The 15,208-nt window shown below is 44.4% G+C and overlaps 1 protein-coding gene across 1 annotated transcript in view; it reads left to right on the forward strand.

The window, feature by feature from the left end:
- LOC145414694 (periodic tryptophan protein 2 homolog) overlaps positions 1-15,208 on the forward strand; it is a 632,863-nt gene that overhangs the window by 493,097 nt on the left and 124,558 nt on the right. Inside the window, exon 15 of the mRNA XM_080284215.1 lies at positions 14,157-14,322. Within this exon, the coding sequence (XP_080140341.1) occupies positions 14,157-14,322 (166 nt within the window). The remainder of the gene's footprint in view (positions 1-14,156; positions 14,323-15,208) is intronic.

A 15,208-nucleotide genomic window follows, 5' to 3' on the forward strand; every position in this document is an offset into this window, starting at 1 on the left:
AGGCATTCAATTTCTCTTTCAGTAAAATATGTTGCATTCACTTTCTCGTCCTGTATACTAGCATTGAGAGTGAATCTGTCACTTTCACCTTCACTGTCATAACTCATAGTATTCATACATGCTAGAGTGAAACTTTGCCTTTCATTACTCCTAGTATATATATATACTCGTATTCTTATATTACTACTCATTTACATTTCTATTTACATTCTCTGTTTTATTTACATTATTTACATTTCTAATTTATTTACACTGTGTTAGGCACTGTCACTTGCAGTAACTTATAAAACTATTTTCCACTGTTTGCTTATACTGTATTTACATTCATTGCTTTCACTTGCTGTTTACACATTATTTACACATTATTTACATTTCCACTTGCACTGTTTTACTCACCGGAAAGATCGTAGTCACTCTCTATCATTTTCATTGACAAATTAGCCAGTTCACATTCCACACCACTCACTTATCCCTTTACTTCTTTCCACACGAGGTTTAGTAGGGGGTAGAGGTCACAGGGCCCTTTGCATGGGGCTAAAAAGCGGCGGAATCCGACGAGCTTTCACCTTGAAAGACGACAGTAAACTGAATACAGTGTGTGGTGGCCTGCCTAGGAGGAGTGCAGTGCTGCCAATCTCAGCCTGGTGACAGCTGCTAATATATATGGTATGAAATGATTGGCAGGAAATCTAGACAATACATAATAAATTAGGTAGTTCCCGGTGAATGTAAATATCACTTTGGCTTCTCCCTTCTCTCCTTATATATATTTTTATTAAGAGAATAGATTATACGGGATATTTCAAGGGGAAATAAACAGCGAAAATTAGCGAACGAGTGCACGTGAGGGGTTGTCAGGTGATAATTAGCCAATTCCAGGTGTATGGCACTATCACTTACCTTTTTTCTTTTTTGTATATATTATTTGGTGTAAGAATAGGGCATAGGGCTTATTTCAATGGATGGAATCAGTGGAAATTTCCAGGGAAGATTTACTTAGCGTAGCACGGCTGAGCAGGTGAGAGGAGAGGATAATGGAGGGGAGGTAGGGAGGAGAGTCAAGAACGGGGAGAAATGGCTAAATTGTCAACAATGGATGGGAGCACAGATGAGATTAGGAGTGCTGACTAGTGTTGGACATTGGCAGTACTGATAGATGATAGAAGCCACCACTTGAAAGCCCGGGCGAATTCAAAATAACACAGAATCACAAAAGTGACGCCCCGCGGTATGATCCCTTGCTCCCAAGCGTCATGAAAGTGACGCCCTGCGGTTAAGGGGTTAAGCACATCATGGAAGACTGCATTGCACACAATCACCTGCACCAACAGCACAACATACACTCCTTGAGAGCTCTGTGGGAAAGCCCAGTCTCGGCCGTGGCCTTCCTCGGGGACTCGGGGCTGTTGGGCCAAACTACCTAGGAATCAACTACTGTACTACTATATTACTGTGACATCGATAAATCCTGTGTTTACATTCAGGCTGTTCGAGGAAAAATGCTTTGAAAATACAGAGGAAATTAATGTTGGAAAATAAGAGAAAATAAAATAAAGGAGCTCAACAGCCAGAACAGTAGGTAAAATGACATAAAAAGGGGCTGTTGAAAAGGCTCTCCGTATCGCATCTTCAATTGATATATCATGTGTTTACATTCGGGCTGTATAAGGGAAAATGCTTTGAAAATACAAAGGAATTTCTAAATAAATGTTGGAAAAATAAGGGTGAAGAAAACAAAGGAGCTCAGCAACCAGAACAGTAGCTAAACCGACCCAAGGAGGGACCGCTGAAAAGGCTACCACAATTGCATCATCGATCGCATTTGCCACCAAGAGAATTCCCCATCAAAACATCAACGATTCTCCGTCACATCAGTTCGCACCTTGGATGATTCTGCATCATTCATACATTATCATTATGCATAACAGATGTTTAATTGTCCCTGGACTGTCTGATGATAGAATTGTATACAGTGCTTCTGCTTGTTCTCTACTGAGTTTGAATATGAGTCGGAGATTGCATTCTCCAGTGACCTTGACTGGGAACAAGCGAGACAAACACTGGTTTTAGGCTTAAGTTAGCTTCATTTACTGCAGTTAGGCCATTTATATTGGCTTTAAACTTTTTTTTTGGACTCATTTGGGTGGATTTAGGACTTGGTTGGGGGGAACCCAAGGCTTAAAAACACATCCCTATACTTTGTATGTTAAATCTACCCTGAGATACAATACCCTGCCTAACGATGGGTTTTTACTTAACCAATTGCATCGTTAAAATGGGCTATGCCTGTACGTGCTTTGGTATTGCAAGAACGTGTTAAATACATGTTTTGGTCCTTTTTATTTCCTAGTGTAAGAGAAAAGGGTAGAATCTGTCATACCTTTTTACAACTGAAAACACTTTTGCACCAATTGGGAATCAAATACAGTAGTGCACCAACTTTCGCTACAGCAGGATTCGCGGAATCCACTTTCGCGGCATGCACCAAATATTCCCTAACTTCCACTTTCGCTTGAAAAAAATCGATTTTCGCGCACAAATTTTGGGTTTGGGACAATATTTTGAACTTTGAATTTCCTGCACCGCCCGCCCGCAACCCACCGCCATCTTGAATGACGTCATGTCAACACTCTGTCCACCCATTCCCGCCATTGTGTACGAGCGTGCTAGCTCCATTGTGTTGGATTCTCACGGTTCAATGGCCTCTACTATACCTGGTAGTGTGGGGAAAGGGCCTGGTGGTGTGGGGGGAGAGCCTGGTGGTGTGGGGGGAGGGCCGGGAGGCAGTGGTGGTGATAAAAAGTGGCCGGGACATTCAAAGTCGGTGCTATCCCTACTGACAGTGCCATAGAGGAGCTTAACCTGGATGAAGTTTTCGATGGATTTGTTTAAGAGAACCTAGCACAAAGGGAAATTCAGCACAGAGTGGAAGTATTGCATCAGGTTGCATCTGAGGAGGCAGAGAGAGAGAGTGGTAGCGAGGCAGCAAGAGGTGGCGCCAATACGTCTGGCGTGGCTAAATAAGCCCGCCACGCGCCTCGGATACTTACCCCCAACATCCATTAAACACCTCAACCTGGTCTCTGTGGTATGTTTCTCCTCATATAATGTGTACTGTACAGTTTTTATTGTTTGTATCTCACAATGCAATGTACAATAGTGATTTGATGTACTGTATTGCAAGTGAAAATGAAAATCTGATGTTACTTTAGGATAACCGGGAACCAATTAGCCTTTTTGCCATAAAGACAATGCCCCAACTTTCGCTAATTCCACTTTCGCGCATTATTTTTGGACCCAATTAGGCACAAAAATTGGTGCCCCACTGTAGTTAATTATTATTACTGTAAGCAAGGGGAAGATTTTTTTCCTTTATGCTACGAAGAAGGAACCAAAGGCCACGAGCCTGCATTAACCGTTCCTTCTCAAGAGAAAAACAAAATACAAGAGAAAGCCAAATTCAAGATCCAATCATATCGAGATGCCTCGACACACTGCATTTGAAAAGGCTGGAGATCATAGCTAGTAGGAAATACAGACAGAGGGAGACAGCTCCAGAGTTGACCTGTTGCATAAATGAAGGACTGGGAGTAATGGTTAACTTTCATTAGAGAGTTGGACAGAAAAGGGGTGAGAGTTTGCCGCTAGACGGGTGCAACGCACCCGTTGTAGAAGTGGAGGAATGCAAGCAGACAGCTCAGAGGAGCAGTGACCATTGAAGTAGCCATAGAAAAGAGATAAAGAAGCAACAGTGTGGCAAAGAGACAGAGGTTGAAGGGAGTCAGTAAGGGGAGAAGAGTTAATGAGACGAAAAGCCTTTGACTCCACCCTATTGAGAAGAGCTGTATGTGGGGAGCCTTCCCACACATGAGAGTTGTACTCCACACAGGGGCGGATAAAACCCGTATATAGAGTCAATAATTGTGCAGGCTTAAAGAAGGAACGGAGTCGGCTTACCACACCCAATCTCTTGGACCTGGAGCAGTGGCGTCTTCGCTGTGGGTCTACCCCCCAGAGGCTGTCGAGGAGAATGGGGGGACAGCATGGGGCCAAACCACCGCAAACCCCCCCGGCCTCTCGTGGGGCTCGAGTACCTGGGAGAGGCTTCGGTCGCCCTGGCAAGTACCACACCTCCCAACACAATACGCACAACAACACCGTTTTTTCTACACCGAGAAATGACTCCCCGGCTGTCATTTCTCGACGACTTCTTCTAGCCGGGGACATTGAGAGCAATCCAGGACCCACCAACAAGTACATATGTCCAACATGCTCAAAGCCTATCATGTCGAGCCGACAGACAAAGGGTTCAGTTCAGTGCAATTCCTGCAAGAACTGGACCCATTACACCTGCACAACACTTGCATCCAGAAAACATTACAGAAACACCTGGACCTGCTCCTTATGCTCCTTCCCCCCACCCATCAACCCCCCTTCCAATCCCACTCCTACTTCCTTCACACCTCCACAGCCAAACCCACAGACCCTTCCTGCACCATCCAGTCCCCCAACTTCTCCCATTCCAACCCATCCTAATCCACCTCAACCCTTACCTCCATCACAACCTCCTCCTACCCCTTCCCCTCCACCCACACCACCGTGCTGCAGCAGCCAACACATATCGCACACACAACATGAGCATCCTTCAGTTAAAAATAGATGGCATAAACACCAAATTACATGAACTCACACAATTCATCAAACAACAGAACATACACATTGCCATCTTACAAGAAACAAAGCTACACAGAGCACAGAAAACACTGACATTTCATAACTTCACCACCATTCGACAAGACCGGGCTGATGGCGGTGGCGGTGGACTCATCACCCTGGTACACAAATCCATCAACTTTGCAGACACCAGTGCACACACAAAGTCACTTCTCCCCCCACATGACACCACAACAGAAATACAATCAATTAAAATACGCACTGGTAACAAATCACACATAACAATCGCTAACACATACATTCCCCCCCCAGTCGTCCCCCAGAGTACCACACAATTACTCTCCACATATACACCACTTCACTAACATACCCAACATCATCCTGGGTGGTGATTTCAACGCCAAGTCGTCGGCCTGGCATGTCAACAACCCTGACACAGACAGAGGGCTGGTACTACAATCCCAGACAGATCATCTCTTCATGCTGAACTCTAGACCAACATACCTATATCCCACATCAAGCCCTCTTCCTCCCATCATCTCCAGACATCACCTTCTGCTCCCCAAACCTCGCTTCCACTACGTCATGGAGAGTGGTCAAAACCCTGGGTTCTGATCACCTCCCAATCATCATCACTACCAAAACCAGAATCACCCCAGCTGGCCACAAACACACATACACTAATTATAAGAGAGCCAGCTGGGAGGCCTTTGTAACTGAAACAGAACAACATTTCGAAACACTAAATAGTACACCCATCACAAACATCAACACCACTGTGAACGTTTTCAATACAGTCATACAAAACGCAGACAAAAGACACATCCCTAGAGGCAACAGAAAGAAACACAACCCAACTTCACACCAGAAATTCAAGGCCTCATCAGACAACGGGACACACTGCGACACTTCCCAGCACCCCCATACACAAGACACCATACAACAAATACAAGGACTCAACACTCAGATAAACAATGAAATATCAGAACAGCAAACACTAAACTGGAAAAATTACTTTCAAATACTTGACCACAAAACAAACATCAGTAAATTCTACCAAACACTAAACAGCATCACACTTTCCAACAGCAACACTACACAATCACACGCTGCCATCACAACAACAGACACCATACCCTCAAACAAACAACAAGCAAACACTCTCATCAATCACTTTTCACAAGTCAGGCATTTAAACCCCCATCCCGAAGACCAACGTATCACCCGACTCAAGAGACAGTTCTCCACAGACCCAGACTATGCACCTTTCACTTACAACCATACGAAGCACATCATTAACAACCTCAAGCACTCGTCTGCCTGTGGACGAGACAACATAAGCAACATTCACCTTAAACACCTAGGACCACAAGGCATACAAGCACTCACTCACATATCAAACTACAGCTACTCACACAACATAATACCCAACATCTGGAAGCATGACAATATCATCACTATCCCTAAACCCAACAAAGACCCCACGTTACCCTCCTCACATCGCCCCATCACACTCCTCTGCACCCCCTCTAAAGTCACTGAACGACTGGTACTACAACTAGTCACACCTCACATTCCCCTAGCCCAGTCACAACATGGCTGTAGGCCACTACACTCCACAAACACCCTTCTTACAGACCTTACACAGAGAGTTTTTGATGGCATGAATTCAGCTAGGCCATCACACAGAACGCTCCTAGTCACACTAGACATTCGCAAAGCTTTTGATGCCATCCCCCGCCACAACCTCACAAACAAAATACTCAACACAAACATGCACAATAACACAAAAAGATGGCTGGCAAACTACTTAGCAGGCAGATGTGCATACGTAACATTTGCCGGTCAGTCTTCTAACATCAGAAACTTCACAAACGGCATCCCCCAAGGATGTGTTTTGTCCCCTACACTTTTTAACCTGTATTTGCACGACATACCCACACCCCACACACCACAAATACACATAGCTTCCTATGCAGATGATATAACACTTACATGTATGCACCAAAATGCAAACACAGCTGCACACATCATTCAACCTTACCTCAACACACTACACGATATAGTTCACCACAAACAGGCTCAAAATAGCCCCAGCCAAATCTACAGTGACTCTTCTCACAAACTGGACAGCAGAACACAGTCACATCCCACACCTCACCATAAACAACACCTCCCTACCACACACACACACACACACACACCCAAAATCCTTGGTGTAACATACAATACATCAGTGTCATTTAAACAACACATCACAAACATTGAAAATAAAATAACACTGTGAGGTCACTTGTCCATACAACATTTGGACACAACAAAGAAACCACCACCACAGTATACAAACAATACATACGTTCAGTAATGAATTATGCAAGCCTTGCCTGGGCTTCTAACCTCACCAAAACACACTACAACACTCTACAGACCATACACAACAAGGCCCTGAAAATAATCACAGGCTGCACAGCTAGTACACCCACAGACCACCGACATCAAGAAACCAAAGTCCTCAAAGTCAAGGAACACCTACTGTAGACATGAGAGGCACCCAGTTTCTTGCTGCAGCCTCCACAAACCCACAACATCCACTGCAGTACATGGCAGCACATCCACCCACACCAAGGAACATCAAAACAACACCCAGCACACGATACCATACACAAATACTGTCATCTCTCCCCCCTCGCCTACCTCAGACCAGCTTCCAGAAGCATATCGACACTCAGATCACTCGCCGCTCCATTCAGTCACTTAAAGACAACACACAGCTGCATGCACGGCCTCCTGACATCCACCCTTCTGAATCCTATCTTCCTCGTGAGGACAGGGTCCACCTGGCCAGGCTGAGATGTGGGCACCATCCAGCCCTCTTAAGCTACCAGAAGAGGCTGGATGACTCCGTCGATGATGCCTGTCCAGGATGCAACACAGCACCCCATACTATTAAGCACATTATGGAAGACTGCATTGCACACAGTCACCTACGCCAACAACACAACATACATTCTTTGAGAGCTCTGTGGGAAAGCCGGGTCTCAGCCATGGCCCTCCTAAGGGACTCGGTGCTGTTCGGCCAGACTGCCTAGGGAACAACTACTACTACTACTATCACCCAATCTCTTTGAAGCAGATTTTACAAGAGATGTAATATGATCTTTCCAGGACAGGTAATAAATGGGTGCATAAGAGATGTAGTGGTATCAGAGGTAGACTGCGAGATAATGCTGATTTTATGTGTACGGCATGCCGGGGTGAGCAGGTGGAGATTGTCAGACGTGACAGGATTGAACTTGCTGGTGAATCTCTTGAGTGTGTGGAAGAGTTTTTTTATTTGGGAGACATGTTGTGTGCTGGAGGTGGGGCTGGAGCTAGCTCTGTGGCTAGGGTGAGAAGTGGTTGGAAGAAGTTCAGGGAGCTCTTGCCTCTCCTGACATTGAGAAGGCTCTCCCTACGTGCTAAGGGGTCTTTGTATGCAGCATGTGTTAGGAGTGTAATGCTGTATGGCAGTGAGACCTGGGCAGTGAAGGAGGAAGATATTTGCCGGCTCAGACGTACAGAAATGACAATGATTAGGTGGATGTGCAGTGCGTCCCTGCGTCCAAGGTCTGGAGGGGCTTGGTTTACAATGGAAGAGTTGAGAGGTAGGATGGGACTGGAGTGTATTGGTGTTGTGATGAGGAGAGGTAGATTGAGGTGGTTTGGACATGTGGAGAGGATGGGGGATGATAATTGGGTGAGGAAGGTGAGAAGTGTTAATATTGGGGGTGGGGTTATGAGGGGTAGACCGAGAAAGACATGGGACGAGGTCATCAAGTGTGACCTTAGGGTTAAGGGACTTAACAGAGAGGCTGCAATGGAATTTGCAGCGTGGATAGCCGCCATTAGGTGACCAAGGCCGACACATGCAAGCATGTTGGAGCCTTTAAAAACGAAACGAAAACGAAACAAAACAGGTCCCTAGTGAATGAAACCCCAAGCATGTTCAAGGATGATGCAGGATTAAGCTGAATATTATTAAGCATTAGTGGGTACACCTGTGGAAGATTTTGTTGGGTTGATAGGTGTAAGAACTGAGTCTTTGATGCATTAAAAACAACAAGATTATTTTTACCCCAGTCAGAAATATGAGCCAAGTCAGATATTTGATGTGCCATAGCCTCGTCCCTTTTTTGTTGAAGTATCTGCTGAGATGGACGTTGCGAGAACCGAATGGAAAGGTGAAGGGTGGAGTCATCAGCATACATGTTGATAGGATTAGATGTCCAGCTTAGAAGGTCATTGATGAATAAAAGGACGAGAGTTGGTGATAGGACAGAGCCCTGAGGAACACCACTGTTGATAGATCTAGGAGAAGAACGATGGCCGTCTTCAAAAGTAACTATAGAATGAGCAGAAAGGAAACTATAGATGACGGCACAGATAGAAGGACGAAAACTGTTAGAGGTCAGTTTGGATATTAAAGATTTATGCCAGACTCGATCGAAAGCCTTTGAGATGTCAAGTGCAATGGCAAAGCTTTCGCCAAATCCCGAAAGGAGGATGACCAGTAGTCTGAAAGGTAGGTGAGAAGATCGCCAGTGGAGCGTCCCTGACGGAACCCATACTGACGATCAGAAAGAAGGTTGTGATAGGAAAGATGCTTTAAAATATTTCTACTAAGAATTTATTCAAAAACTTTTGAGATACAGGATGTTAAAGCAATAGGACGATAGTTAGTGGGTTGGGAATGGTCACCCTTCTTTGGGACTGGCTGAATGAGAGCAAACTTCCAGCAAGAAGGAAGGTACAAGTTGATAGACAAAGGCAAAAGAGTTTGCTTAGGCAAGGTGTGAGCACAGAAGCACAGTTCTTGAGGACAACTGGATGGACTCCATCAGGCCCATATGCCTTGTTAGTATTGAGGCCAATGATGGCAGAAAATACATCAGTTGAAGAAATTTTAATGTCAGCCATGAGGAAGTCAGAGGGAGGAAGTGATGGAGGAACAGCACCGAAATTGAGGCCAATGATGACAGAAAATACATCAGTTGAAGAAATTTTAATGTCAGCCATGAGGAAGTCAGAGGGGGGAAGTGATGGAGAAACAGCACCGGAATTGTCTAAGGTGGAATTGGAGGAGAAAGTCTGAGTGAAGAGATCTTTTTATCAGTAGAAGAAATAGCTACAGAACCATCAGAGTAGAAAAGAGAAGGAAAAGATGATGAGGTAAAGTTGTTAGAAAGGTTTTTGGCAAGGTGCCAGAAGGAGCAAGAAGAATTCGAGTTAGAGAGTTGAGAGCATTTAGTATGGATGAAATTATTTTTAGCAGAGCAAAGAACAGACTTAGCACGATTCCGGGCAGAAATAAAAAAAAGATGTGGTTCAGGTACTTTTTATAGGCCCTCCCCTTGTTGCGGACAGCATTAGAACAAGCATGTTTAAACCAAGGCTTTCTTGAATTAGTCAGAGGATATGAGAAAGGAGCGTCTGCTTCCATGCCCGAGAGAATAACATCCGTAATGGCAAGGCACACTCAGATGACTCCCTGCCATGGAAGCAATAATCATTCCAGGGAAAATCAAAGAAGTACTGCCTGAGGGCCTCCCAATCCACAGCTCCAGAGTGCCACAGACGACATTTCTTTGGAGGGTCCACAGGCCGTACCGGAGCGAAAGGACAGGTTAAGGTAATAAGGTTGTGATCGGAGAAGCCAACGGAGAGAAAAGATTAACAGTGTAAGCAGAAGGATTAGTTGTCAGAAAGAGGTCAAGTATGTTGGAGCTCTCTCCAAGGCAGTCAGGGATACAGGTAGGGTGCTGTTCAAGCTGCTCTAGGTCATTAAGGATAGAAAAGATGTAGGCTTGTTCACCATGTGGATCAGTGAAAGGAGAGGAGAGCCAGAGGTGGTGGTGAACATTGAAATCTCCTAGAATGGAGATTTCAGAGAAAGGAGAAATGGATAGAATGGGTTCTATCATAGAAGTAAGATAGTCAAAGAATTTTTTATAGTAAAATTCGGGGATAAGTGAACAGCGCAGATATATTTAGTCAGAGAATGACAGGAGAGCCGAAGTCAGAGTGTAGAGAATTCAGAAGAATCGAGTTCAGGAACATGAGAGCAAGATAAGTCGTTGCATATATACACACAACAGCCACCTTTGGCTTTGAAATGAGTATAGAGAAAGTAGGAGGATACAGAGAAGGGTCTGCTGTCAGTTGCCTCAGACAGCTGAGTCGCAGTTAGAAAAAGAAGGTGAGGTTTAGAGAAGGAGAGGTGGTGCTCAACAAAGCGAAAGTTAGAGGAAAGGCCACGAATGTTGCAGAAATGAAGAAGAATAGAGTCAGACTGTGGTTCCAGGCAGCTCGAGTCATCACCAGGAGAGGGGTGGAAGGTGGGGGCATTTATGGTCCCTCTACCACTGAGGACTCTGAGGCCACGTGTTGCGCTGCCATGATTTTTGAATTTTGGAAAAGGAAGTATAGTGTGTACTGTGCATGTAGTTTGGTGTTGATAGTTAGAGAAACTTGTATTGGAGAGCATGCTGGACTGCTCTTTGTGTTACTGACACATTGAAAAAGTTCAGGAAACGGGGATGGTCAGGAACTTGTCCTGAGGGCTGATGAAACGGTAGCTTCAGCTCTCCTTGTCATCAGCTTTCCATCCACCTTGGGAATACTGCCCTGCTCGACTGGTGCTACAGTCTACTTCTCTAAAATTAGGAATAAAAGACAGGATGGTATTGCTTCAACTGCAGGTAGGGTATCATTACCAAGAATAATTTCATTGTTGTGGCTTCCACATTGCTGCATCATCACCACACCATTTGAAAATAAAGTTAGGTATTGCAGTCACAAGAATTTTCCAGTTACAAGAATTTTCCTTAACTGTCCTCAAAACCAGAGCATCTGTATTTGAAATCCTGGGAAGCAAATGCTGTACATCTGCACTCTACTCGGTGAGCAATACATTACACATTGATTCAGATCATGAAACATATGTAAGTGTTAAGTTCTAATATATCATTGCCTCATGTTATTCACATTACATGATTTTTGGTGTATATAACATATGTTTTATTATTCACCAAGTTTTCATTGAATGTATGGCAATGCAAAGAGACTGAAGCAATTTGAAAATTTGCCATCACTTCTTGGGGCGACTACATTGTCATAACCATTCTGACCATCCACTCCGTGATCCCATGCATTCTCATTGTCCACTTCAACGCTTCCCTAGGAACTCTCAAACGCCTCCAAAAATAACAAAAACAAAGCATAGCTCCCTCTTCTTTCTTCTGTATTTTTCTTGAAGCTGTTGGACAATGATTATTGCATAACTAGTCCCTTTGCCTAGCATAAACCCAATGCATTTTGTCAATATTCACTCTTTCCCTTATCATACCGTTTAGGGCTCTCTCATTTATCTTCATTATCAGGTCCGAAACTTTTATGCCTCTTTTAGTTTCCTTGTTCCAGGGCATCATCTTTCCCTTTATGTACATTAACAATCACACTCTTCAGCCAGTTACATGGAGCAACACAGTCATGTATAATCAAATCTATCATTTTCAAACTTTATGCCCCTTTAATTTCCTTGTTCCAGGGCATTATCCTCCCCCTTATGCACATTAGCAGTCACACACTTCAGCCATTCATGTGGAGCTATACAGTCATGTATAATGGAATTTATCATTTCAGTAACAAAACCCACCCCTATACCTCTTGAGACCTTCAGCATTTCAGCTGTCAACCCAGACACACCCACTGCCTTCCCAAGCTGCATTCTGCCAATTGCCCTGCTCACAGTTGCAGCATCAAAGGCAAAGGGCCAAACACTGGATCTGCTTACTCCAAACCTTCCCTGTTCCAGTCAAACTCATCATTAAGCAAATGATTATAGTGCTCTCTCCAAGCATCTTTAACCCCCAGGCTGCAGCAGCCCTAAACATTTCCTTTGTCCATGGTGCTGGAAAACCTGTAAAAAAAAAAAAAGTCGTGTTTTCATCGTGTGTTTTGGACCACTTTTACTTAACCAAACATGATAACATTTTAGTCCGACAAAGTTTACACTCCACACTGACAATTCGCAAACCACTCATCAAGCATAAGCTTGCAGTAGGTGTGAAAAATTACCGAAAAATTAGCAATATTTCATGTGTCTCTTCCAGAATGTATGACACAGTCTACCAGTCGGTATTTCTGGAATGCTGTACACAGCCAAGAGGTTAATATCCTCACTGTCCACCACTGCATTTCCTTCATCATTCTTCACACACTACTGACCTATGTCCCTGATCCTTCCCCCCCCCACCCCCCACCCCATCTGAACACCACATTCTTCTTTTTGGCACTCTTAAGACTATCCTTTAACCCCTAGGTGCCGGGCATGGTTTTACCTATCCACGTCCCAGAACTGGGTTATTTTCAGGATAATTGATTTTCCCCCAAATATATATTTTTTTCATTACAAATGAATCACAAATGACAACAAACATATAAAAAGCCCGTACATATTCTCTGTTCGTGATTTGGAGGCGGTGGTGTGGTGTGAGGGAGCCGGTGTGTGGCAGCTGGGCTGAGCATGTTCAAGGTCACGGTGGTGTGTTGGCGGTATTACTGGAGGGAAGAAGGATGATTACCTCATGCCAAAATAAGTGTTGAGAGTGTATTTGTTTCTCTCACTAATTCACAATGCCGTATGAACACAATATTACAACTATAATAGTGAAAAAACACGAGAAAGTAACTAATAAAGATTGGCTTACTTTATGTTTTTCATGATACTTATTTTCTGACAAATTTATGTCTATTTATTTATTCACTATTATTTACACACTATTATTTCACTGTTTTTAGTAACTCTTGATAGTATGATACTCCCAGAAGTTTGGCTGTGGTCAGTACAAGTGTACTGAAGCACCCATACACTCTCCCTCATACCCCTCAGGGCCCCCTAGTAGCCCTCCCCACCACCCCACCCCAACCAACCCCTCCCAACCCCTACCCCAACCCTGAACCAGTATCAGCTGGTTCCAAGGCCACACTCTTCCTACGCCAGCCTCCCACCACCCTCCACCACAACCCTCCTCACTGCTGGGCTGCCCTCCCACCCCCTCCCCCGGCAAGCCAGCATTACCTTGCACACCAGCCATGCCAGGACAATACTCTGAGTCCATATGGCGCGCTTCTAAGTTCAAATATGACCATGAAAAATTAAAACATCGTATGACGTGGACCGTAGGCCTCTACCAACAAATATGACGTGGACCAGCGCCTAGGGGTTAAAGTCTCTGAGACTCAGACTTTGCCCTGTATGCCTTCCTTTGGTCCTACAATTGACAGCTGGGCATTCCTTTCTGTTACCATCCTTTTTCCATTGCCAGCAAAGTCATCTTTTCACATTAACTACGGCTTCTACACCCTCATCCCAGCACCGTATTATGTCTTACCATTTTGTTTTCCACACACACATGTGCACAATAATTCTCTCCTGTCCTCAGGAAACAATCAGCCGTCGGAAAATGGCAGAAAATGGAGTGAACCTTGCATTGATTGAGTACCGTAGAGGCAAGGGCATCAAGCTTCCAGGCACCCGGAATGGAGACATGTCACTGCGAGGCTTCCGGCCAGAGATCAGAGTATCTTCACTCACATTCTCCCCAACAGGTACTATATACATTTTATGACCTTGAAACAATCGTTGCTGCTTCTTACTATCACATTGCCGTTGTTCCTGCCTCTTTATCCTGTTGTATTGTACAGGGGAGGCAATGAACATGATTGTGTGAAACACACATTTTAGGAAAAGAGAGAGTAGGTCGATTACATGTGAGTCTGGAGGAAATTGCAGAAAGATAGACTACTGTATTTCTTGGTCAGGAGGGCTGATAGGAAGTTAGTGAAGGATGTTAAAGTTATAAGGAGTGAGGAGTGTGTCCAGCAACATAAGTTATTGATATGTGACATGGTGCTTGAGGAGCGGGTGATGAACAAGAGGACCTACCGTATTTACCGGTGTATAAGGCCAGCCTCTGTATAAGACTACTCCCAATATTTCCATACAAAATGTGGGTTTAGAGGTATACTCTGCATAAGACAAGCTCCAACTCTTTAGACACTGGGAGCCTCCTGCCCCAGTAAGCCCAGTCCTTTATCGCTCTTTCCACTGACCAGTGAAGTGATACTAATAGCATGATGCTAAGCAATGCAGCCTTTGGTTAGGTTTTACTTTAAACCAGCTTCTTCTGTGGGTTTTACAAGCTATCTAAGCTGCGTGTGCCACTTCCGATAATCCTGACCATAATGCCTATCTCTTGGATTTATTCTTGACAAATAATCCATATCAATACAGGATAGAGGTACTGTCACCACTTGGATCCTCTGACCACAATCTCATCAAAGCCTCATTAGTTAACCATCCTACACCTCCCCATTCCGAACCTGTCAGGGTGACCCGATGGCACTTTGACAGGGCAGACTGGGATGGATTTAGAAATTATCTTGCTGATGTTCCATGGCAGTCTTTCTTCTCTGGTGATCCCAATTCTACCCA

The sequence above is a fragment of the Coenobita brevimanus genome, chromosome 100, assembly GCF_032717465.1.
Source record: "Coenobita brevimanus isolate Jiangsu-jjx chromosome 100, ASM3271746v2, whole genome shotgun sequence".
NCBI classification, from domain to species: domain Eukaryota; kingdom Metazoa; phylum Arthropoda; class Malacostraca; order Decapoda; family Coenobitidae; genus Coenobita; species Coenobita brevimanus.